This window comes from Nothobranchius furzeri, chromosome 11, assembly GCF_043380555.1.
Source record: "Nothobranchius furzeri strain GRZ-AD chromosome 11, NfurGRZ-RIMD1, whole genome shotgun sequence".
Taxonomy (NCBI): domain Eukaryota; kingdom Metazoa; phylum Chordata; class Actinopteri; order Cyprinodontiformes; family Nothobranchiidae; genus Nothobranchius; species Nothobranchius furzeri.
This window is the reverse complement of record NC_091751.1, coordinates 4,418,012-4,444,865: the sequence shown is the minus strand read 5'-3', so window position 1 is coordinate 4,444,865 and position 26,854 is coordinate 4,418,012. Positions and strand designations below refer to the sequence as shown.

At 45.3% G+C, this 26,854-nt stretch overlaps 1 protein-coding gene across 1 annotated transcript; it reads left to right on the top strand.

Annotated features, from left to right (window-relative positions):
* The first annotated feature begins 305 nt into the window (after positions 1-305).
* LOC139061928 (uncharacterized) lies at positions 306-26,854 on the top strand. The gene is made up of 2 exons (XM_070541862.1): positions 306-365; positions 25,790-26,854. Exons 1-2 carry the CDS (start codon positions 306-308, stop codon positions 26,852-26,854), a joined length of 1,125 nt encoding a protein of 374 aa, XP_070397963.1.

Genomic DNA, 26,854 nt, shown 5'->3' with positions numbered 1-26,854 from the left:
CTAGGTCAGTAGGGGACATGAAAATTGAAGAAATCACAGAAATGGTGAAGCATACAGCAGCAGTTAGTGGTTTTTCCTACATAGGCGTGGTGCTGCACTACACCCGAAATTCTAGTGCCATGACAAATGCATGACACCAAAACGTTCCGCGCGTTACTACCCCCTTCGTTGCTCTCATGACAGCGAAATAGTTTGCCAATGTAACACTTCTCACCTATATGCACCAGAGAAATTTCAACACCCACAGTTTAAAAATCTTGCTACACTCCTGTGCGCACATTGTCCTGCAACCCCTGCTCTCACACATGGAACGCGGCAGCGAAGTTGTCCTGAGTGTGCACAACCCCTCAACGGCATCGAAACATGTACACTGCTTAAAAACAATACATCCAATATATTTCATATAGAAAAGGTCTGACAGACTATATGTACAATATATATTTAAGTTCTATTGTCATTGCATAGATGTACAACAAAATTGATTTTGCTCTCAGTAGAGATAGCTCATGTAAGGAAAGGTAATATTAGTAAAAGTAAAGCTTAAATTGATCACACACACACACACACACACACACACACACACACACACACACACACACACACACACACACACACACACACACCTCTTTACAAATTCTGCAGTTAGGTGTTGATCAAATCAAATCTGTTTTTTGAGGTAAACTAAAGCCGTGTAAAATCACACATGATGCCCTGATGATCACTAAAATATGTTGGAATAACAGATGCTTCTGTTATATACTTGTTGGATTTTACATAGACATGATCTATTAAAGTGCCTTTCTCGGTTGTTGGCTGTTTGACTATTTGGGCATAGCCTCTGTCAGTCAAAAGTTTTAATATTGTTGATGATTTTAAAATGTCATCATTAAAATCTCCCATTAGTACTAATGTCTCACTTTGTAGCTCCAGCCAATCAAGCAACTTTGTTAAATTTACTTTAAACAAAGAAAGGGGATACAAAGGAGGTCGATAAATGAGTCCAAGTACTATGTGTAAGTTAACAAAGCTATACACTAAACTCTCCAAGTTGACGTCTGGAGCCTGCAACATTTTAAATGCCACACCATCTGCAGTATAAAAGCCAACACCACCATGTTGTTGTTCTTGAAAAGCAATCAAAGACTCATGGGTACTAGAATAAGCTAAACCTCGTGGGCAGTTGTAAAAACTATAGCCATCAATCTTTACTGCATCTGATCTGTCTGTAGATACCCATGTTTCTGTGACAGCAATGCAATTAGGTTGCAAATGCTGTGTGCAGAAAGCCAAGTCTTTAACGTGTCGATTCAGACTTTGGACATTCATTAAAAACACAGTGAATGCAGAAGATTTTGGTCCAAGTACTGGATTTAGTGGTTTTCGCACACGTTGTTTGGAGAGTGTTACACCATTGCCCTTTTCACCAATCACCTTCAAACTTCTGCTATAGACTCTTAAGACAAAGGGGAAAAAATTCAACCAACGGATTTTAAATAAGTATAAAGGTGTGGGCGTGGCTAAGCCTCAAACTTTGACCTGTCGCCACGCCACTCTTTTTTCACAGCTCCCTATTGGACTCCTTTTAACCAATCACCACCAATCACTGGCAAATAGCAGCAGACAAGTTGAGGTCACTTGGTCTATAGTACTGGCAGGTTTTGAATAAAGGCGGGGCTTTGGGAGCATGGCGAAATTCGCCATCACGCCATGGAAATACGTTTGTCTCTCATTTCTTCAATCATTGTGACATCGCCACACAATTTCTGATGAGTGATCGTACTCTGACCCCTAATAGAGTTGGACAGCTGAAGTTTGTGGGCGTGGCCTATTTTCTGAAATAGCGCCCCCTAGGACCATTAAAACTGTCAGCCCCAAGCCATGCTTTGACTGAGGATCACGAAATTTGGCACACTAATGTAGTGTCTCAGGACCTACAAAAAAGTCTCTTGGAGCCAAGCGCAATGTCGCACAGGAGGTCGGCCATTTTGGTCCAAGTACTCGATTTAGTGGTTTTCGCACACGTTATTAGGAGAATGATGTCTCGTCGCCCTTTCCACCGATCACCTTCAAACTCCTGCTATATACTCTTAAGACATAGAGGAAATAATTCAACCGTCGGATTTTAAATAAGTATAAAGGTGTGGGCGTGGCTAAGCCTCAAACTTTGACCAGTCGCCATTACGTTACTTGACTCAATAACTCCCTTGTGCATGATCAGATCAATTTCAAACTTTGTCCGTGTGATCACTGACCACATCTGAAGACAGTGACAATGTGGACAGCTGGCATCACCTAAGCCCCGCCCCCTGACTACAGGAAGTCTTCTGTTTTATGGTGAAATGCCCATATTTGTCCCCTCTAATTTAGTCAACATGACACTAAGGTCATGCACTGTCTTCATGATGTTGTAATGACTATTCAGATCTGATAGCTTTTCAGAAAGGGAGGAGCTTTGATGCCATGGCGATTTCTGGCGTGACGCTGTGACCTTACGTTTGACTGTAACTTCCACAAACAGCCTCCGATTTGCCAGAGACTGAACATCACATCACCAGTGTGGTAAAGATAGAGTATCTCCTAGTGGTGAGACGTGTAATGCTGGGCTCAGAGGGGAGGCTGAATCAGGGTGAGGTGTGGACGAGGAGGCCGTTCACGGTTTCTGGTGTCGGGGTGGTTGACTTTCTGTTCTGCCAGACGTGCCCTGGTGCCCCCGGCTGCCGGCCAGGATGGACAAGCGCGGAGCTGGGTTTGGAGAGCGTCGGGGATGGAGCGGAGGGGGTGCGGAAGGAGGGCGAACAGCTTCGCTGCGAGGGCCGAACGACGCTGCTTGCAGCTTTAATTAGGCCCGAGCAGCGAAGCGCTGCGAAGGCCTATTGTATCTGCTCCGTTTATTTTTTTTTCTTTCTTTTTTTTTCTTTTTTTTTCTTCCGCGTCTTTGGACGGCCTTTAGGGGGTCTTAGCATATCCAAAAAGTCACCAAATTCTGGCCCAATATAGAAAGTGCGTGAAATTTACGTATTTCACTGGCAACGTGAAAGTTGGTATAAAAATGTTTCAACAGCGCCCCCTGGAAAATTAAAAATACCCCTCCGCTTTGACCTTTTTTCATAGTAGAGTGATGAAATTTGGTGCACCTGTAGAACTCAACAATACGCACAGAAAAGCCTCTTGCAGCCATGGTCAATATCAAACAGGAAGTCGGCCATTTTGGACTAAAGTGGCCATTTTGACCCCGTTTTGGCCATTTCTAGGGTCTACATTTGGTTGAACAATTTGACCATTTTTCGCACGATCGTCTCAAAAATAGTGGGCGATCGAACAGAAGCGATGGACGAATCAAATGAGCAAATAAAATTGACTTTTCGTAAATACTGAAGGGGCGGGGCCAGGCCTCAAAGTTCGAGCACTCGCCAAAAAAATTCAAATTGCTATAATTTCATAAATGAAAGAATTACAGTTAAAGTAATTTTCTATGGACAATCGTCATCCGCCCCCGAAGACAAATGAATGGTTGATTGATGATGTCACATAAGCCCCGCCCCCTCAGGCCTTAAAAGGTCAAGTTTTACTGGGAAATTGTCCAAAATTCGCCCTTTCAACTAATCACCCCATATTTGTAGCAGGTAACTGAAGACAAGTTGGGATTGCTTGGCGTCACTTTATGGGAGTTTTCTCCAGAAGGCGGGGCTGTGGCGGCGCGGCGAAGTCAGGCGTACCGATGTGGCCTTACGTTTGCCTCCCATTTCATCATTTCTTGAGATATCGCCACAAAACCTCTTGGGAGTGATCCTAGTCCGGCCCCCCAAAAAATGTGATGTGAACATCCGGTGGGCGTGGCCTATTTTATGAAATAGCGCCACCTAGGATCATTAAAACTGTCAGCCCCAAGCCATGCTTTGACTGAGGTTTACAAAATTTGGTACACTAATGTGGTGTCTCAGGACCTACAAAAAAGTCTCTTGGAGCCTAGTGCAAAGTTGCACAGGAAGTCGGCCATTTTGGTCCAAGTACGCGATTTACTGGTTTTCGCACACGTTGTTTGGACAGTGATGCTCCATCGCCCTTTTCACCAATCGCCTTCAAACTTCTGCTATATACTCTTAAGACATAAAGTAAAAAATTCAACCGTCGGATTTTAAATAAGTATAAAGGTGTGGGCGTGGCTAAGCCTCAAACTTTGACCTGTCGCCACGCCACTCTTTTTTTCACAGCTCCCTATTGGACTCCTTTTACCCAATCACCAGCAATCTCTGGCAAATAGCAGCTGACAAGTTGAGGTCACTTGGTCTACAGTACTGGCAGGTTTTGAAAAAAGGCGGGGCTTTGGGAGCATGGCGAAATTCGCCATCACGCCATGGCAATACGTTTGCCTCTCATTTCTTCAATTATCGTGACATCGCCACAAAATGTCTGGTGAGTGATCCTAGTCTGACCCCCAATAGAATTGGGCAGCTGAGATTTGTGGGCGTGGCCTATATTCTGAAACAGCGCCCCCTAGGACCATTAAAACTGTCAGCCCCAAGACAAGGTTTTACTGAGGATTACGAAAATTGGTACACTCATGTAGGGTCTGTGGACCTACAAAAAAGTCTCTTGGAGCCAAGCGCAATTTCGCACAGGAGGTCGGCCATTTTGGTCCAAGTACTCGATTTAGTGGTTTTCGCACACGTTGTTTGGACATTGATGGCCCGTCGCCCTTTACACCGATCAACTTCAAACTTATGCTATGTACTTTTAAGTCAAAGGGGAAAAAATTCAACCGTCGGATTTTAAATAAGTATAAAGGTGTGGGCGTGGCTAAGCCTCAAACTTTGACCTTTCGCCATGACATTACTTGACTTAATAACTCCCATGTGCATGATCAGATCTAATTCAAACTTTGTCTGTGTGATCACTGACCACATCTCAAGACAACGACAATGTGGACAGCTTACATCACCTAAGCCCCGCCCCCTGACAACAGGAAGTCTATTGTTTTATGGTGAAATGCCCATATTTGTCCCCTCTAATTTAGTGAAAATGACACTCAGGTCATACAGTGTCTTCATGATGTTTTAATGACCATTCAGATCTGATAGCTTTCCAGAAAGGGAGGGGCTTTGATGCCATGGTGAATGCTGACGTGACGCCATGACCTTACATTTGACTGTAACTTCCACAAACGGCCTCCGATTTGCCCGAAACTGAATATGGCAATGAACAATCATGCCCTTTAGCCAATGAGGCACAAACGGTTGGTGAATGTTATATAATGTCACCAAAGCTGACCTCAATGGGACTTTTCTGTAGTTGGTCACAGAGCCACCTAGATAACGTTATCCTTCGATAACTTTAAAAAACATGGTCAGAATAGCATTAAAGTTGGTCACTGTCATCACACAACCAGTGTGGTAAAGATAGAGGATTCCCTAGTGGTGAGACATAAAATATAATGGTGGGCTCAAAGGGGATGCTAAGTCAGGGTGAGGTGCGGAAAAGGTGGCCGTTAGCAGTTTCTGGTGTTGGGGTGGTCGACGTTTGTGTTCTGCAGAGGTGCCCTGGTGCCCCGGGCTGCCGGCCAGGCCGGAGCGGCGCGGAGCTGCGAGGGCCGAACGACGCTGCTTGCAGCTTTAATTACGCTTTCTTTCTTTCTTTCTTTCTTTCATTTTTCTTCCGCGTCTTTGACAGACCTTTAGGGGGTCTTAGCATATCCAAAAAGTCACCAAATTCTGGCCCAATATAGAAAGTGCGTGAAATTTACGTATTTCACTGGCGATGTGAAAGTTCATAAAAAAATGGCTGAACAGCGCCCCCTAGAAAGTGAAAAACACCCCTCTCCATAAAGCTTAGTTTATCGTACAGTTATGAAATTTGGTACACTTGTAGATCTCAACAATATGCACAGAAAAGCCTCTTGCATCCATGGTCAATATCAAACAGGAAGTCGGCCATTTTGGACTAAAGTGGCCATTTTGACCCTGTTTCGGCCATTTCTTGGGTCTATATTTGGTTGAACAGTTTGGTCATTTTTCGCACGATCGTCTCAAAAATAGTCTGCGATCGAACAGAAGCGACGGACGATTAAAATGAGACAATAAAATTGACTTTTCGTAAATACTGAAGGGGCGGGACCAGGCCTCAAAGTTCGAGCACTCGCCAAAAAAATTCAAATTGCTATAATTTCATAAATGAAAGAATTACAGATAAAGTAACTTTCTATGGACAATCATCATCGCCCCCCGAAGACAAATGAATGGTCGATTGATGATGTCACATAAGCCCCGCCCCTTCAGGACTTAAAAGGTCAAGTTTTACTAGGAAATTTTCCAAAATTCGCCCTTTCGAATAATCATCCCAAATTTGTATCAGGTAACTGAACACAAGTTGGGGTTGCTTGGCGTCACTTTATGGGAGTTTTCTGGAGAAGGCGGGGCTGTGGCGGCGCGGCGAACTCAGGCGTACCGCTTAGGCCTTACGTTTGCCTCCCATTTCGTCATTTCTAGAGATATCGCCACGAAACTTCTTGTGAGTGATCCTAGTCCGGCCCCCAAAAAAATCTGATGTGAAATTCCGGTGGGCGTGGTCTATTTTCTGAAATAGCGCCCCCTAGGACCATTAAAACTGACAGCCCCAAGCCATGCTTTGACTGAGGATTACGAAATGTGGTACACTAATGTGGTGTCTCAGGACCTACAAAAAAGTCTCTTGGAGCCAAGTGCAAAGTCGCACAGGAAGTCGGCCATTTTGGTCCAAGTGCGCGATTTAGTGGTTTTCGCACACGTTGTTTGGAGAGTGATGCTCCGTCGCCCTTTTCACCAATCGCCTTCACACTTCTGCTATATACTCTTAAGACATAGATGAAAAAATTCAACCGTCGGATTTTAAATAAGTATAAAGGTGTGGGCGTGGCTAAGCCTCAAACTCTGACCTGTCGCCACGCCACTCTTTTTTTCACAGCTCCCTATTGGACTCCTTTCATCCAATCACCACCAAACAGTGGCAAATAGCAGCAGACAAGTTAAGGTCACTTGGTCTATAGTACTGGCAGGTTTCGAATAAAGGCGGAGCTTTGGGAGCATGGCGAAATTCACCATCACGCCATGGAAATACGTTTGTCTCTCATTTCTTCAATCATTGTGACATTGCCACACAATTTCTGATGAGTGATCCTACTCTGACCCCTAATATAACTGGACAGCTGAAGTTTGTGGGCGTGGCCTATTTTCCGAAACAGTGCCCCCTAGGACCATTAAAACAGTCAGCCCCAAGCCATGCTTTGACTGAGGATCACAAAATTTGGCACACTAATGTAGTGTCTCAGGCCCTACAAAAAAGTCTCTTGGAGCCAAGCGCAATGTCGCACAGGAGGTCGGCCATTTTGGTGCAATTACTCAATTTAGTGGTTTTCGCACACGTTATTAGGAGAATTATATCTCCTCGCCCTTTCCACCGATCACCTTCAAACTTCTGCTATATACTCTTAAGACATAGAGGAAAAAATTCAACCGTCGGATTTTAAATAAGTATAAAGGTATGGGCGTTGCTAAGCCTCAAACTTTGACCAGTCGCCATTACTTTATTTGACTTAACAACTCCCATGTGCATGATCAGATCAATTTCATACTTTGTCTGTGTGATCACTGACCACATCTGAAGACAGTGACAATGTGGACAGCTGACATCACCTAAGCCCCGCCCCCTGACTACAGGAAGTCTATTGTTTTATGGTGAAATGCCCATATTTGTCCCCTCTAATTTAGTCAAGATGACACTAAGGTCATGCACTGTCTTCATGATGTTGTAATTACCATTCAGATCTGATAGCTTTTCAGAAAGTGAGGGGCTTTGATGCCATGGCGATTTCTGGCGTGACGCTGTGACCTTACGTTTGACTGTAACTTCCACAAACAGCCTCCGATTTGCCCGAGACTGAACATCACATCACCAGTGTGGTAAAGATAGAGTATCTCCTAGGGGTGAGACATGTAATGGTGGGCTCAGAAGGGATGCTGAGTCAGGGTGAGGTGTGGACGAGGAGGCCTTTCACGGTTTCCGGTGTTGGGGTGGCTGACTTTCTGTTCCGCCAGGCATGCCCTGGTGCCCTCGGCTGCCGGCCAGGATGGAAAAGCGCGGAGCCGGGTTTGGAGAGCGTCGGGGATGGAGCGGAGGGGGTGTGGAAGGAGGGCGAGCAGCTTCGCTGCGAGGGCCGAACGACGCTGCTTGCAGCTTTAATTTATTATTAGGCCCGAGCAGCGAAAGCGCTGCGAAGGCCTCTTGTTTTTGTTTGCTCTGATTATTCTTTCTTTATTATTCCGTGCGCGAAATGAATGGCTTTTTGGGGACCTTAACATACCCCAAAACTCACAATATTTTGAAAACTTGTCAGGCCTGGTGAAAAATTTGATATTTTAAAGGTCCCAAAAAAATCGCTAAGAAAATGGCTGAACAGCGCCCCCTACAAAGTGAAAAAAACCCTCTCGATAAAGCTGTTTATCGTACAGTTATGAAATTTGGTACACTTGTAGTACTCAACAGTCCGCACAGAAAATTCTCTTGCAAGCATGGTCAATATCAAACAGGAAGTCGGCCATTTTGGATTGAAATGGCGATTTTTAGCCGTTTTTGCCGTTTTTAGGGTCCGTTTCTGATTGGATTGCTCGATCATTTTTCGCACGATCGTCTCAAAAATTGTGTAAAATTGCTCAGAAGGGATGGGCGAACAAAATGACACAAGGATTCTGAGTTTTCGTATATGTTGAAGGGGCAGGGCCAGGCCTCGAAGTTTGACTACTCGCCAAAATTTTTTAAATTCCTATAACTTCATAACTGAATGGAAAGAATTACCAAACTTTCTGTGGTCATTCGTCATCCACCCACAAAGTAAATTGAATGGTCGGATGATGACATCACACAAGCCCCGCCCCCTCCGGACCAAAAAGGTCAAGTTTTACTGTGAAAGGTCCCAAATTGCCCCATTTCACTTAATCACCACAAACTTGTAGCTGGTATCTCAAGACAAGTGGAGGTTGCTTGGCGTCACTTTATGGGAGTTTTCGGCAGAAGGCGGGGCTGTGGCGGCGCGGCGAAGTCAGGCATACCGCCATGGCCTTACGTTTGGCTTCCATTTCATCATTTCTAAAGATATCGTCACGAAACTTGTTGTGAGTGATCCTAGTCCGGCCCCCCAAAAGATCTGATGTAAACATCTGGTGGGCGTGGCCTATTTTCTGAAATAGCGCCCCCTTGGACCATTAAAACTGTCAGCCCCAAGCCATGCTTTGACTGAGGAGTACGAAATGTGGTACACAAATGTGGTGTCTCAGGACCTACAAAAAAGTCTCTTGGAGCCAAGTGCAAAGTTGCACAGGAAGTCGGCCATTTTGGTCCAAGTACGCGATTTAGTGGTTTTCGCACACGTTGTTTGGAGAGTGATGCTCCGTCGTCCTTTTCACCAATCTCCTTCAAGCTTCTGCTATATACTCTTAAGACATAGGGGAAAAAATTCAACTGTCGGATTTATCAAAAGTTGAAAGGTGTGGGCGTGGCTAAGCCTCAAACTTTGACCTGCCGCCACGCCACTCTTTTTTTCACAGCTCCCTACTGGACTCCTTTTACCCAATCACCAAGAATCTCTGGCAAATAGCAGTAGACAACTTGAGGTCACTTGTTCTCCAGTACTGGCAGGTTTCAAAAAAAGGCGGGGCTTTGGGAGCATGGCGAAAATCGCCATCACGCCATGGAAATACGTTTGCCTCTCATTTCTTTACTTATGGTGATATCGCTATGAAACTGCTGGTGAGTGATCATATTCTGACCCCTAAGAGAAATAGACAGCTGAAGTATGTGGGCGTGGCCTATTTTCTGAAATAGCGCCCCCTAGGACCATTTAAACAAACAGCCCCAAGCCATGCTTTGACTGAGGATTACGAAATTTGGTACACTAATGTGGTGTCTCAGGACCTACAAAAAAGTCTTTTGGAGCCAAGTGCAAAGTTGCACAGGAAGTCCGCCATTTTGGTCCAAGTACGCATTTTACTGGTTTTCGCACACTTTGTTTGGAGAGTGGTGCTCCGTCGCCCTTTTCACCGATCTTCTTCAAACTTCTGCTATATGCTCTTAAACCACAGAGGAAAAAATTCAACTGTCGGATTTTTCAAAAGTTGAAAGTTGTGGGCGTGGCTAAGCCTCAAACTTTGACCTGTCGCCACGCCACTCTTTTTTTCACAGCTCCCTACTGGACTCCTTTTACCCAATCACCAGGAACATCTGGCAGATAGCAGTAGACAACTTGAGGTCACTTAATCTCCAGTACTGGCAGGTTTCGAAAAAAGGCGGGGCTTTGGGAGCATGGCGAAAATCGCCATCATGCCATGGAAATACGTTTGCCTCTCATTTCTTCATTTATGGTGATATTGCTACAAAACTGCTGGTGAGTGATCATATTCTGACCCCCAAGAGAAATAGACAGCTTAAGTTTGTGGGCGTGGCCTATTTTCTGAAATAGCGCCCCCTAGGACCATTTAAACAATCAGCCCCAAGCCATGCTTTGACTGAGGATTACGAAATTTGGTACACTAATGTGGTGTCTCAGGACCTACAAAAAAGTCTTTTGGAGCCAAGTGCAAATTCGCACAGAAAGTCGGCCATTGTGGTCCAAGTACGCGATTTAGTGGTTTTCGCACACGTTGTTTGGAGAGTGATGCTCCGTCGCCCTTTTGACCAATCGCCTCTAAACTTCTGCTATATACTCTTAAGACAGGGGAAAAAATTCAACTGTCGGATTTTTCAAAAGTTGAAAGGTGTGGGCGTGGCTAAGTCTCAAACTTTGACCTTTCGCCATTACATTACTTGACTTAATAACTCCCATGTGCATTATCAGATCTATATCAAACTTTGTCTGTGTGATCACTGACCACATCTGAAGAAAATGACAACGTGGACAGCTGACATCACCTAAGCCCCGCCCCCTGACTACAGGGCATTCAGTTGTAAATGGTCACAGCACCCCCTGGATGGTTTCAAACTTTATTAACTTCTAAAGACAAGGTTAGAATGGCATTATACTTGGCTTGTGACATCACGTGACTGAACCAAACACATTGGAGTTGTTCAAATCCCTGTAGCTCTGCCCCTTTCAGCTCACTGGCTTTAGATAACACACACAACGTCCGATTGATGCCAAAATAACAGAAAACCATCTTTGTCAACCAAAGCTGACCTCAATGGGACTTTTCTGTAGTTGGTCACAGTGCCGCCTAGTTAACTTTAACCTTCGGTAACTTTAAAAAACGTGGTCAGAATAGCATTAACGTTGGTCACTGTCATCACACCACCAGTGTGGCAAAGATGGAGTATGCCCTAGTGGTGAGACGTGTAATATAATGGTGTGCTCAGAGGGGATGCTAAGTCAGGGTGAGGTGCAGACGAGGTGACCGTTAGCGGTTTCATGTGTCGGGGTGGTCGACGTTTCTTTTCCGGGGACGTGCCCTGGTGCCCCTGGCTGCCGGCCAGGCCGGAGCGGCGCGGAGCTGCGAGGGCCGAACGACGCTGCTTGCAGCTTTAATTATTCTTAGCCCGCTTTGAACGGCTTTTTGGGGACCTTAACATACCCCAAAACTCACAATATTTTGCACACTTGTCAGGCCTGGTGAAAAATTTGATATTTTAAAGGTCCCAAAAAATCGCAAAGAAAATGGCTGAACAGCGCCCCCTACAAAATGAAAAAAAAAACCCTCTCCATAAAGCTTAGTTTATCGTACAGTTTTGAAATTTGGTACACTTATAGTACTCAACAGTCCGCACAGAAAAGTCTCTTGCAAGCATGGTCAATATCAAACAGGAAGTCGGCCATTTTGGGTTGAAATGGCGATTTTTAGCCGTTTTTTCCGTTTTTAGGGTCCGTTTCTGATTGGATTGCTCGATCAGTTTTTTCACGATCGTCTCAAAAATTGTGTAAAATTGCTCAGAAGAGATGGATGAACGAAATGAGACGATAAAATTGACTTTTCGTAAATACTGAAGGGGCGGGGCCAGGCCTCGAAGTTTGACTACTCGCCAAAAAAATTTAAATTGCTATAACTTCATAAATGAATGGAATAGAGTTACCAAACTTTCTGTGTCATTCGTCATCCACCCACAAAGTAAATTGAATGGTCGGATGATGACGTCACAAAAGCCACGCCCCCTCAGGACCAAAAAGGTCAAGTTTTACTGTGAAAGGTCCCAAATTGCCCCATTTCACTTAATCACAACAAGTTTGTAGCTGGTAACTCAAGACAAGTGGGGGTTGCTTGGTGTCACTTTATGGGAGTTTTCGGCAGAGGGCGGGGCTGTGGCGGCGCGGCGAAGTCAGGCGTACCGCCGTGGCCTTACGTTTGCCTCCCATTTCGTCATTTCTAAAGATATCGTCACGAAACTTCTTGTGATTTATCCTAGTCCGGCCCATCAAAAGATCTGATGTGAACATCCGGTGGGCGTGGCCTATTTTCTGAAATAGCGCCCCCTAGGACCATTAAAACTGTCAGCCCCAAGCCACGCTTTGACTGAGGATTACGAAATTTGGTACACTAATTGGTGTCTCAGGACCTACAAAAAAGTCTCTTGGAGCCAAGTGCAAAGTCGCACAGGAAGTCTGCCATTTTGGTCCAAGTGCGCGATTTAGTGGTTTTCGCAGGCATTGTTTGGAGTATTATGCCCCATCGTCCTCTTCACCAATTGCCTTCAAACTTCTGCTATATCCTCTTAAGACATAGGGAAAAAATTTCAACCGTCGGATTTTTCAAAAGTTGAAAAGTGTGGGCGTGGCTAAGCCTCAAACTTTGACCTTTCGCCATTACATTTCTTGACAATAACTCCCATGTGCATGATCAGATCTATATCAAACTTTGTCTGTGTGATCACTGACCACATCTAAAGACAATGACAATGTGGACAGCTGACATCCCCTAAGTCCCGCCCCCTACTACAGGACGTCTATTGTTTTATGGTGAAATGCCCATATTTGTCAAGATCTGAAAGCTTTCCAGTGCACCAAGATAAGTTTAACCTACAATAACTTCAAACAGCGTGGTCAGAAAAGCATTACAGTTGGTCTGTGTCATCACACCACCAGAGTCGTAAAGGTAGAGTATGCCCTAGTTTTGAGACGTGTAATATAATGGTGTGCTCAGAGGGGATGCTGAGTCAGGGTGAGATGCGGACGAGGTGATCGCTTGCGGTTTCTGGTGTCGGGATGGTCGACGTTTCTGTTCCGCGGACGTGCCCTGGTGCCCCGGGCTGCCAGCCAGGCCGGAGCGGCGCGGAGCTGCGAGGGCCGAACGACGCTGCTTGCAGCTTTAATTAGGCCCGAGCAGTGAAGCTGCGAAGGCCTATTGTATCTGCTCCGTTTATTTATTTTTTTTTCTTTTTTTTTTTTCTTTTTCTTCCGCGTCTTTGGGTGGCCTTTAGGGGGTCTTAGCATATCCAAAAAGTCACCAAATTCTGGCCCAATATAGAAAGTGCGTGAAATTTACGTATTTCACTGGCAACGTGAAAGTTGGTAAAAAAATGTTTCAACAGCGCCCCCTGGAAAATTAAAAATACCCCTCTGCTTTGACCTTTTTTCATAGTAGAATGATGAAATTTGGTACACTTGTAGAACTCAACAATACGCACAGAAAAGCCTCTTGCACCCATGGTCAATATCAAACAGGAAGTCGGCCATTTTGGAGTAAAGTGGCCATTTTGACCCCGTTTTGGCCATTTCTAGGGTCTATATTTGGTTGAACAGTTTGGTCATTTTTCGCACCATCGTCTCAAAAATAGTGCGAGATCGAACAGAAGTGATGGACGATTCAAATGAGACAATAAAATTGACTTTTCGTAAATACTGAAGGGGCGGGGCCAGGCCTCAAAGTTCGAGCACTCGCCAAAAAAATTCAAATTGCTATAATTTCATAAATGAAAGAATTACAGTTAAAGAAACGTTCTTTGGACAATCGTCATCGCCCTCCGAAGACAAATGAATGGTCGATTGATGATGTCACATAAGCCCCGCCCCCTCAGGACTTAAAAGGTCAAGTTTTACTGGGAAATTTCCAAAATTCGCCCTTTCCAATAATCACCCCAAATTTGTAGCGGGTAACTGAAGACAAGTTGGGGTTGCTTGGCGTCACTTTATGGGAGTTTTCTGCAGAAGGCGGGGCTGTGGCGGCGCGGCGAAGTCAGGCGTACCGCTTAGGCCTTACGTTTGCCTCCCATTTCGTCATTTCTAGAGATATCGCCACGAAACTTCTTGTGGGTGATCCTAGTCTGGCCCCCCAAAAGATCTTATGTGAAATTCCGGTGGGCGTGGTCTATTTTCTGAAATAGCGCCCTCTAGGACCATTAAAACTGACAGCCCCAAGCCATGAGCGTCGGGGATGGAGCGGAGGGGGTGCGGTTGGAGGACGAGCAGCTTCACTGCGAGGGCCGAACGACGCTGCTTGCAGCTTTAATTAGGCCCGAGCAGCGAAGCGCTGCAAAGGCCTATTGTATCTGCTCCGTTTATTAGGCCCGAGCAGTGAAGCTGCGAAGGCCTATTGTATCTGCTCCGTTTATTATTATTAGGCCCGAGCAGCGAAGCGCTGCGAAGGCCTATTGTATCTGCTCCGTTTCTTTTTTTTCTTTCTTTCTTCTTTTTTTTTCTTTTTTTTTCTTCCGCGTCTTTGGACGGCCTTTAGGGGGTCTTAGCATATCCAAAAACTCACCAAATTCTGGCCCAATATAGAAAGTGCGTGAAATTTACGTATTTCACTGGCAATGTGAAAGTTGGTATAAAAGTGTTTCAACAGCGCCCCCTGGAAAATTAAAAATACCCCTCCGCATTGACCTTTTTTCATAGTAGAGTGATAAAATTTGGTACACCTGTAGAATTCAACAATACGCACAGAAAAGCCTCTTGCACCCATGGTCAATATCAAACAGGAAGTCGGCCATTTTGGACTAAAGTGGCCATTTTTACCCCATTTTGGCCATTTCTAGGCTCTATATTTGGTTAAACAGTTTGGTCATTTTTCGCACGATTGTCTCAAAAATAATGTGCGATCGAACAGAAGCGATGGACGAATCAAATGAGAAAATAAAACTGACTTTTCGTAAATACTGAAGAGGCGGGGCCAGGCCTCAAAGTTCGAGCACTCGCCAAAAAAATTCAAATTGCTATAATTTCATAAATGAAAGAATTACAGTTAAAGTAATTTTCTATGGACAATCGTCATCGCCCCCCGAAGACAAATGAATGGTTGATTGATGATGTCACATAAGCCCCGCCCCCTCACGCCTTAAAAGGTCAAGTTTTACTGGGAAATTGTCCAAAATTCGCCCTTTCAACTAATCACCCCATATTTCTAGCAGGAAACTGAAGACAAGTTGGGGTTGCTTGGCGTCACTTTATGGGAGTTTTCTCCAGAAGGCGGGGCTGTGGCGGCGCGGCGAAGTCAGGCGTACCGACGTGGCCTTACGTTTGCCTACCATTTCGTCATTTCTAGAGATATCGCCACAAAACCTCTTGTGAGTGATCCTAGTCCAGCCTCCAAAAAAATTTGATGTGAACATCCGGTGGGCGTGGCCTATTTTCTGAAATAGCGCCCCCTAGGACCATTAAAACTGTCAGCCCCAAGCCATGCTTTGACTGAGGATTTCGAAATTTGGTACACTAATGTGGTGTCTCAGGACCTACAAAAAAGTCTCTTGGAGCCAAGTGCAAAGTTGCACAGGAAGTCAGCCATTTTGGTCCAAGTACTCGATTTACTGGTTTTCGCACACGTTGTTTGGAGAGTGATGCTCCATCGCCCTTTTCACCAATCGCCTTCAAGCTTCTGCTATATACTCTTAAGACATAAAGGAAAATTTTCAACCGTCGGATTTTAAATAAGTATAAAGGTGTGGGCGTGGCTAAGCCTCAAACTTTGACCTGTCGCCACGCCACTCTTTTTTTCACAGCTCCCTATTGGATTCCTTTTACCCAATCAACAGCAATCTCTGGCAAATAGCAGCTGACAAGTTGAGGTCACTTGGTCTGCAGTACTGGCAGGTTTCGAAAAAAGGCAGGGCTTTGGGAGCATGGCGAAATTTGCCATCACGCCATGGCAATACGTTTGCCTCTCATTTCTTCAATTATCGTAACATCGCCACAAAATGTCTGGTGAGTGATCTGAGTCTGACCCCCAATAGAACTGGACAGCTGAAGTTTGTGGGCGTGGCCTATTTTCTGAAATAGCGCCCCCTAGGACCATTAAAACTGTCAGCCCCAAGCCAAGCTTTGACTGAGGATCACGAAATTTGGTACACTAATGTAGTGTCTCAGGACCTACAAAAAAGTCTCTTGGAGCCAAGTGCAAAGTCGCACAGGAGGTCGGCCATTTTGGTCCAAGTACTTGATTTAGTGGTTTTCGCACATGTTGTTTGGACCTTGATGCCCCGTCGCCCTTTTCACCGATCACCTTCAAACATCTGCTATGTGCTCTTAAGACAAAGGGGAAAAAATTCAACCGTCGGATTTTAAATAAGTATCAAGGTGTGGGCGTGGCTAAGCCTCAAACTTTGACCTTTCGCCATTACATTACTTGACTTAACTCCCATGTGCATGATCAGATCGTATATCAAACGTTGTCTGTGTGATCACTGACCACATCTGAAGACAATGATAATGTGGACAGCTGACATCACCTATGCCCCGCCCCCTGACTATTGGAAGTCTAGTTTTATGGTGAAATGCCCATATTTGTCCCCTCTAATTTAGTCAACATGACACTAAGGTCATGCACTGTCTTCATGATGTTGTAATGACCATTCAGATCTGCTAACTTTTCAGAAAGGGAGGGGCTTTGATGCCATGGCGAATTCTGGCATGACGCCGTGACCTTACAATTCAATTTAATGGTGAGCTCAGAGGGGATGCTGAGTCAGGGTGAGGTGCGGACTAGGAGGCCATTTGCGGTTTCTGGTGTCGGGGTGGTTGACGTTTCTGTTCTGCCAGACGTGCCCTGGTGCCCCGGGCTGCCGGCCAGGCCGGAGCGGCGCGGAGCTGCGAGGGCCGAACGACGCTGCTTGCAGCTTTAATTAGGCCCGAGCAGTGAAGCTGCGAAGGCCTATTGTATCTGCTCCGTTTCTTCTTCTTATTATTATTATTATTATTCTTTTTTCTTCCGCGTCTTTGGGTGGCCTTTAGGGGGTCTTAGCATATCCAAAAAGTCACCAAATTCTGGCTCAATATAGAAAGTGCGTGAAATTTACGTATTTCACTGGCGATGTGAAAGTTCATAAAAAAGTGGCTCGACAGTGCCCCCTAGAAAGTGAAAAATACCCCTCTCCATAAAGCTTAGTTTATCGTACAGTTATGAAATTTGGTATACTGATAATACTCAACAGTCCGCACAGAAAAGCCTCTTGCAACCATGGTCAATATAAAACAGGAAGTCGGCCATTTTGGGTTGAAATGAGGATTTTTAGCCGTTTTGGCCAATTCTAGGGTCTATATTTGGTTGAACAGTTTGGTCATTTTTCGCACCATCGTCTCAAAAATAGGGCGAGATCGAACAGAAGCGATGGACAATTCAAATGAGACAATAAAATTGACTTTTCGTAAATACTGAAGGGGCGGGGCCAGGCCTCAAAGTTCGAGCACTCGCCAAAAAAATTCAAATTGCTATAATTTCACAAATGAAAGAATTACAGTTAAAACAATTTCTAAGGACAATTGCCATCGCCCCCCGAAGACAAATGAATGGTCGATAGATGATGTCACACAAGCCCCGCCCCCTCAGGACTTAAAAGGTCAAGTTTTACTGGGAAATTTTCCAAAATTCGCCCTTTCAAATAATCACCCCAAATTTGTAGCAGGTAACTGAAGACAAGTTGGGGTTGCTTGGCGTCACTTTATGGGAGTTTTCTGCAGAAGGCGGGGCTGTGGCGGCGCGGCGAAGTCAGGCGTACCGCTTAGGCCTTACGTTTGCCTCCCATTTCGTCATTTCTAAAGATATCGCCACAAAACTTCTTGGGAGTGATCCTAGTCCTGCCCCCCAAAAAATGTGATGTGAAAATCCTGTGGGCGTGGCCTATTTTCTGAAATAGCGCCCTCTAGGACCATTAAAACTGTCAGCCCCAAGCCAGGCTTTGACTGAGGATTACGAAATTTGGTACACTAATGTGGTGTCTCAGGACCTACAAAAAAGTCTCTTGGAGCCAAGCACCAAGTCGCACAGGAAGTCGGCCATTTTGGTCCAAGTACTCGATTTAGTGGTTTTCGCACACGTTGTTTGGAGAGTGTTGCACCATCGCCCTTTTCACCAATCACCTTCAAACATCTGCTATACACTCTTAAGACATAGATGAAAAAATTCAACCGTCGGATTTTAAATAAGTATAAAGGTGTGGGCGTGGCTAAGCCTCAAACTTTGACCTGTCGCCACGCCACTCTTTTTTTCACAGCTCCCTATTGGACTCCTTTTAACCAATCACCAGCAATCACTGGCAAATAGCAGCAGACAAGTTGAGGTCACTTGGTTTATAGTACTGGCAGGTTTCGAATAAAGGCGGGGCTTTGGGAGCATGGCGAAATTCACCATCACGCCATGGAAATACGTTTGTCTCTCATTTCTTCAATCATTGTTACATCACCACACAATTTCTGATGAGTGATCTTACTCTGACCCCTAATAGAATTGGACAGCTGAAGTTTGTGGGCGTGGCCTATTTTCTGAAATAGCGCCCCCTAGGACCATTAAAACTATCAGCCCCAAGCCATGCTTTGACTGAGGATCACGAAATTTGGCACACTAATGTAGTGTCTCAGGACCTACAAAAAAGTCTCTTGGAGCCAAGTCCAATGTCGCACAGGAGGTCGGCCATTTTGGTCCAAGTACTCGATTTAGTGGTTTTCCCACACGTTATTAGGAGAATGATGTCTCGTCGTCCTTTCCACCGATCACCTTCAAACTCCTGCTATATACTCTTAAGACATAGAGGAAAAAATTCAACCGTCGGATTTTAAATAAGTATAAAGGTGTGGGCGTGGCTAAGCCTCAAACTTTGACCAGTCGCCATTACGTTACTTGACTTAATAACTCCCATGTGCATGATCAGATCAATTTCAAACTTTGTCTGTGTGATCACTGACCACATCTGAAGACAGTGACAATGTGGACAGCTGACATCACCTAAGCCCCGCCCCCTGACTACAGGAAGTCTACTGTTTTATGGTGAAATGCCCATATTTGTCCCCTCTAATTTAGTCAACATGACACTAAGGTAATGCACTGTCTTCATGATGTTGTAATGACCATTCAGATCTGATAGCTTTTCAGAAAGGGAGGGGCTTTGATGCCATGGCGATTTCTGGCGTGAAGCTGTGACCTTACGTTTGACTGTAACTTCCACAAACAGCCTCCGATTTGCCCGAGACTGAACATCACATCACCAGTGTGGTAAAGATAGAGTATCTCCTAGTGGTGAGACGTGTAATGGTGGGCTCAGAGGGGATGCTGAGTCAGGGTGAGGTGTGGACGAGGAGGCCATTCACGGTTTCTGGTGTCGGGGTGGTTGACTGTCTGTTCTGCCAGACGTGCCCTGGTGCTCCCGGCTGCCGGCCAGGATGGAGAAGCGCAGAGCTGGGTTTGGAGAGCGTCGGGGATGGAGCGGAGGGGGTGCGGAAGGAGGGCGAGCTGCTTCGCTGCGAGGGCCGAACGACGCTGCTTGCAGCTTTAATTATTATTATTATTATTTTTTTTTTTTCTTCCGCGTCTTTGGATGGCCTTTAGGGGGTCTTAGCATATCCAAAAAGTCAGCAAATTCTGGCCCAATATAGAAAGTGCGTGAAATTTACATATTTCACTGGCAACGTGAAAGTTGGTAAAAAAATGTTTCAACAGCGCCCCCTGGAAAATTAAAAATACCCCTCCGCTTTGACCTTTTTTCATAGTAGAGTGATGAAATTTGGTACACTTGTAGAACTCAACAATACGCACAGAAAAGCCTCTTGCACCCATGGTCAATATCAAACAGGAAGTCGGCCATTTTGGACTAAAGTGGCCATTTTGACCCCGTTTTGGCCATTTCTAGGGTCTATATTTGGTTTAACAGTTTGGTCATTTTTTGCACGATCGTCTCAAAAATAGTGTGCGATCGAACAGAAGCGATGGACGATTAAAATGAGACAATAAAATTGACTTTTCGTAAATACTGAAGGGGCGGGACCAGGCCTCAAAGTTCGAGCACTCGCCAAAAAAATTCAAATTGCTATAGATTCATAAATGAAAGAATTACAGTTAAAGAAATGTTCTAAGGACAATCGTCGTCGACCTCCGAAGACAAATGAATGGTCGATTGATGATGTCACATAAGCCCCGCCCCCTCAGGACTTAAAAGGTCAAGATTTACTGGGAAATTTTCCAAAATTCGCCCTTTCCAATAACCACCCCAAATTTGTAGCGGGTAACTGAAGACAAGTTGGGGTTGCTTGGCGTCACTTTATGGGAGTTTTCTCCAGAAGGCGGGGCTGTGGCGGCGCGGCGAAGTCAGGCGTACCGCTTAGGCCTTACGTTTGCCTCCCATTTCGTCATTTCTAGAGATATCGCCACAAAACCTCTTGGGAGTGATCCTAGTTCAGCCCCCCACAAAATGTGATGTGAACATCCGGTGGGCGTGGCCTATTTTCTGAAATAGCGCCCCCTAGGACCATTAAAACTGTCAGCCCCAAGTCATGCTTTGACTGAGGATTATGAAATTTGGCACACTAATGTGGTGTCTCAGGACCTACAAAAAAGTCTCTTGGAGCCAAGTGCAAAGTCGCACAGGAAGTCGGCCATTTTGGTCCAAGTACTCGATTTAGTGGTTTTCGCACACGTTGTTTGGAGAGTGATGCTCCATCGCCCTTTTCACCAGTCGCCTTCAAACTTCTGCTATAGACTCTTAAGACATAAAGGAAAAAATTCAACCGTCGGATTTTAAATAAGTATAAAGGTGTGGGCGTGGCTAAGCCTCAAACTTTGACCTGTCACCACGCCACTCTTTTTTTCACAGCTACCTATTGGACTCCTTTTACCCAATCGCCAGCAATCTCTGGCGAATAGCAGCTGACAAGTTGAGGTCACTTAGTCTCCAGTACTGGCAGGTTTTGAAAAAAGGCGGGGCTTTGGGAGCATGGCAAAATTCACCATCACGCCATGGCAATACGTTTGCCTCTCATTTCTTCAATTATCGTGCCATCACCACAAAATGTCTGGTGAGTGATCCTAGTCTGACCCCCAATAGATTTGGACAGCTGTAGTTTGTGGGCGTGGCCTATTTTCTGAAATGGCGCCCTCTAGGACCATTAAAACTGTCAGCCCCTAGCCATGCTTTGACTGAGGAGTACGAAATCTGGTACACTAATGTGGTGTCTCCGGTCCTACAAAAAAGTCTCTTGGAGCCAAGTGCAAAGTCGCACAGGAAGTCGGCCATTTTGGTCCAAGTAGTCGATTTAGTGGTTTTCGCACACGTTGTTTGGAGAGTGTTACACCATTGCCCTTTTCACCAATCACCTTCAAACTTCTGCTATAGACTCTTAAGACAAAGGGGAAAAAATTCAACCTACGGATTTTAAATAAGTATAAAGGTGTGGGCGTGGCTAAGCCTCAAACTTTGACCTGTCGCCACGCCACTCTTTTTTTCACAGCTCCCTATTGGACTCCTTTTAACCAATCACCAGCAATCACTGGCAAATAGCAGCAGACAAGTTGAGGTCACTTGGTCTATAGTACTGGCAGCTTTCGAATAAAGGCGGGGCTTTGGGAGCATGGCGAAATTCGCCATCACGCCATGGAAATACGTTTGTCTCTCATTTCTTCAATCATTGTGACATCGCCACACAATTTCTGATGAGTGATCCTACTCTGACCCCTAATAGAATTGGACAGCTGAAGTTTGTGGGCGTGGCCTATTTTCTGAAATAGCGCCCCCTAGGACCATTAAAACTGTCAGCCCCAAGCCGTGCTTTGACTGAGGATCACGAAATTTGGCACACTAATGTAGTGTCTCAGGACCTACAAAAAAGTCTCTTGGAGCCAAGCGCAATGTCGCACAGGAGGTCGGCCATTTTGGTCCAAGTACTCGATTTAGTGGTTTTCGCACACGTTATTAGGAGAATGATGTCTCGTCGCCCTTTCCACCGATCACCTTCAAACTCTTGCTATATACTCTTAAGACATAGAGGAAAAGATTCAACCGTCGGATTTTAAATAAGTATAAAGGTGTGGGCGTGGCTAAGCCTCAAACTTTGACCAGTCGCCATTACGTTACTTGACTCAATAACTCCCTTGTGCATGATCAGATCAATTTCAAACTTTGTCCGTGTGATCACTGACCACATCTGAAGACAGTGACAATGTGGACAGCTGGCATCACCTAAGCCCCGCCCCCTGACTACAGGAAGTCTTCTGTTTTATGGTGAAATGCCCATATTTGTCCCCTCTAATTTAGTCAACATGACACTAAGGTCATGCACTGTCTTCATGATGTTCTAATGACTATTCAGATCTGATAGCTTTTCAGAAAGGGAGGAGCTTTGATGCCATGGCGATTTCTGGCGTGACGCTGTGACCTTACGTTTGACTGTAACTTCCACAAACAGCCTCCGATTTGCCAGAGACTGAACATCACATCACCAGTGTGGTAAAGATAGAGTATCTCCTAGTGGTGAGACGTGTAATGCTGGGCTCAGAGGGGATGCTGAATCAGGGTGAGGTGTGGACGAGGAGGCCGTTCACGGTTTCTGGTGTCGGGGTGGTTGACTTTCTGTTCTGCCAGACGTGCCCTGGTGCCCCCGGCTGCCGTCCAGGATGGACAAGCGCGGAGCTGGGTTTGGAGAGCGTCGGGGATGGAGCGGAGGGGGTGCGGAAGGAGGGCGAGCAGCTTCGCTGCGAGGGCCGAACGACGCTGCTTGCAGCTTTAATTTTTTTTATTTTTTATTTATTTTTTTTTCTTTCTTTTTCTTCCGCGTCTTTGGGTGGCCTTTAGGGGGTCTTAGCATATCCAAAAACTCACCAAATTCTGGCCCAATATAGAAAGTGCGTGAAATTTACATATTTCACTGGCAACGTGAAAGTTGGTAAAAAAATGTTTCAACAGCGCCCCCTGGAAAATTAAAAATACCCCTCCGCTTTGACCTTTTTTCATAGTAGAATGATGAAATTTGGTACACTTGTAGAGCACAACAATATGCACAGAAAAGCCTCTTGCACCCATGGTCAATATCAAACAGGAAGTCGGCCATTTTGGAGTAAAGTGGCCATTTTGACCCCGTTTTTGCCATTTCTAGGGTCTATATTTGGTTGAACAGTTTCGTCATTTTTCGCACCATCGTCTCAAAAATAGTGCGAGATCGAACAGAAGCGATGGACGATTCAAATGAGACAATAAAATTGACTTTTCGTAAATACTGAACGGGCGGGGCCAGGCCTCAAAGTTCGAGCACTCGCCAAAAAAATTCAAATTGCTATAATTTCATAATTGAAAGAATTATAGTTAAAGAAATGTTATATGGACAATCGTCATCGCCCTCCGAAGACAAATGAATGGTCGATTGGTGATGTCACATAAGCCCCGCCCCCTCAGGCCTTAAAAGGTCAAGTTTTACTGGGAAATTGTCCAAAATTTGCCCTTTCAACTAATCACCCCATATTTGTAGCAGGTAACTGAAGACAAGTTGGGGTTGCTTGGCGTCTCTTTATGGGAGTTTTCTCCAGAAGGCGGGGCTGTGGCGGCGCAGCGAAGTCAGGCGTACCGACGTGGCCTTACGTTTGCCTCCCATTTCGTCATTTCTAGAGATATTGCCACAAAACCTCTTGTGAGTGATTCTAGTCCGGCCCCCCAAAAAATTTGATGTGAACATCCGGTGGGCGTGGCCTATTTTCTGAAATAGCGCCCCCTAGGACCATTAAAACTGACAGCCCCAAGCCATGCTTTGACTGAGGAGTACAAAATATGGTACACTAATGTGGTGTCTCAGGCCCTACAAAAAAGTCTCTTGGAGCCAAGTGCAAAATCGCACAGGAAGTCGGCCATTTTGGTCCAAGTACTCGATTTAGTGGTTTTCGCACACGTTGTTTGGAGAAGGATGCTCCATCACCCTTTTCACCAATCACCTTCAAACATCTGCTATACACTCTTAAGACATAGATGAAAAAATTCAACCGTCGGATTTTAAATAAGTATAAAGGTGTGGGCGTGGCTAAGCCTCAAACTTTGACCTGTCGCCACGCCACTCTTTTTTTCACAGCTCCCTATTGGACTCCTTTTAACCAATCATCAGCAATCACTGGCAAATAGCAGCAGACAAGTTGAGGTCACTTGGTCTATAGTACTGGCAGGTTTCGAATAAAGGCGTGGCTTTGGGAGCATGGCCAAATTCGCCATCACGCCATGGAAATACGTTTGTCTCTAATTTTTTCAGTCATTTTGACATCGCCACAAAATTTCTGATGAGTGATCCTACTCTGACCCCTAATAGAACTGGACAGCTGAAGTTTGTGGGCGTGGCCTAATTTCTGAAATGGCGCCCCCTAGGACCATTAAAACTGTCAGCCCCAAGCCATGGTTTGACTGAGGATCACGAAATTTGGCACACTAATGTAGTGTCTCAGGACCTACAAAAAAGTCTCTTGGAGCAAAGCGCAATGTCGCACAGAAGGTCGGCCATTTTGGTCCAAGTACTCGATTTAGTGGTTTTCGCACACGTTATTAGGAGAATGATGTCTCATCCTACTTTCCACTGATCACCTTCAAACTTCTTCTATATTCTCTTGAGACATAGAGGAAAAAATTCAACCGTCGGATTTTAAATAAGTATAAAGGTGTGGGCGTGGCTAAGCCTCAAACTTTGACCAGTCCCCATTACGTTACTTGACTTAATAACTTCCATGTGCATGATCAGATCAATTTCAAACTTTGTCTGTGTAATCACTGACCACACCTGAAGACAGTGACAATGTGGACAGCTGACATAACCTAAGCCCCGCCCCCTGACTACAGGAAGTCTACTGTTTTATGGTGAAATGCCCATATTTGTCCCCTCTAATTTAGTCAACATGACACTAAGGTCATGCACTGTCTTCATGATGTTGTAATGACCATTCAGATCTGATAGCTTTCCAGATAGTGAGGGACTTTGATGCCATGGCGAATTCTGGCGTGACGCCATGACCTTACGTTTGACTGTAACTTCCACAAACAGCCTCTGATCTGCCCGAGACTGAACATGGCAATGAACAATCATGCCCTTTAGCCAACGAGGCACAAACGGTTGGAGAATGTTGTGCAATATCACCACAGGGCCCCCTACACACCTTTAAAACTGTAACAACTGCTACAGAAGAGGTCGTAACTGCATCAAACTTGCCATATGTCATCACACAAAGGAACCCAACACAATCATGTGGTAATTGGTAGATATAGCTTTAGCTCCGCCCCTTGACAGATATTAGGCCCTGAATAACACATGCATGATGCAATTCACACCAAACTGCACACAAATGACTGTTATCAACCTACAAACTTCTTCATGGAATATTTCCTATATTCGGAACAGCACCCCCTAGATACAATAAAACCTTTGTAACTTCTGCAAAAAAGCTCCAAACTATATTAAACTTGATGGGAGTCATCACACAACTGCAATCAACACTTGTATGTGCTCACTTGTTCAAATCACTTTAACTCTGCCCACTTACAGCCTTTTGTCTCTAGATGACACATGCAACAATTGATTGATGCCAAATTAACAGGAAACCATCTTTGATGAGCAAAGATACCTCTATAGCCCCATTCCCACCTGTACCGGGTCAGCCCGGGCCGGGCCCGTGAGTGTGTGCCTCTGAGGAAGATTGTGGCTATTGCTTTGTGGAAATTTGCTACAGGTTCAGATTACAGACCCATCAGTGTTCTGTTTGGTGTTGGCATCTCAACTGTTGCCAAGTGTGTGAAGGACTTTTGTGCTGCTGCAGAAGCATGGCTGTTGCCAGAACTGATTCATTTACCCGATGAGGGTAAATTTCGGGAGATAGCATCCTATTTTGAGAGCAGGTGGGGGTTGCCACAGTGTGTGGGTGCTATTGATGGCTCACACATCCCCATCATAGCACCCAGAACCTTTCACACAGACTATTTCAACCGGAAAGGGTGGCACTCACTCATCTTGCAAGCTGTGGTTGATGGCAAGGGACTGTTTTGGAACGTTTTTGCAGGGCTTCCAGGGAGCATGCACGACGCGAGGGTCCTGAGACTCTCCTCCATCTGGGATTTGGCAAGCCGTGGAAATCTCTTCCCTGACCATTCCATCCAAATTGCTGGCGTTGACTTTGGATACTGCATCCTGGGTGACTCTGCTTACCCGCTGCAAGACTGGCTGCTGAAAACCTGGGATTTGGCATGCCGTGGAAATCTCTTCCCTGACCATTCCATCCAAATTGCTGGCGTTGACTTTGGATACTGCATCCTGGGTGACTCTGCTTACCCGCTGCAAGACTGGCTGCTGAAAACCTTCACAGACACTGGGCGACTGACAGAGCAGCAACTTCTTTATAACAAGAAGTTCAGCCGGGCACGTGTGGTGGTTGAAAATGCCGTTGGTAGGCTGAAGGGAAGGTGGCGTTGCCTGCTGAAAAGGAATGATTGTGATGTTAGTCTGGTGCGTTCCATGATTCTGACCTGCTGTGCACTGCATAATCTGTGTGAGAGCCACGGGGAGCATTATGACAATGTGTGGACAACTGAGACAGAATACCCTGAACCTGTGGCTGTACCCCCACCGCCACAAAACACAGGAGATGAGGGAGGGAGAGCAAAGCGTGATGATCTGATGATGTACCTTGTGGGGCAGCAGTGA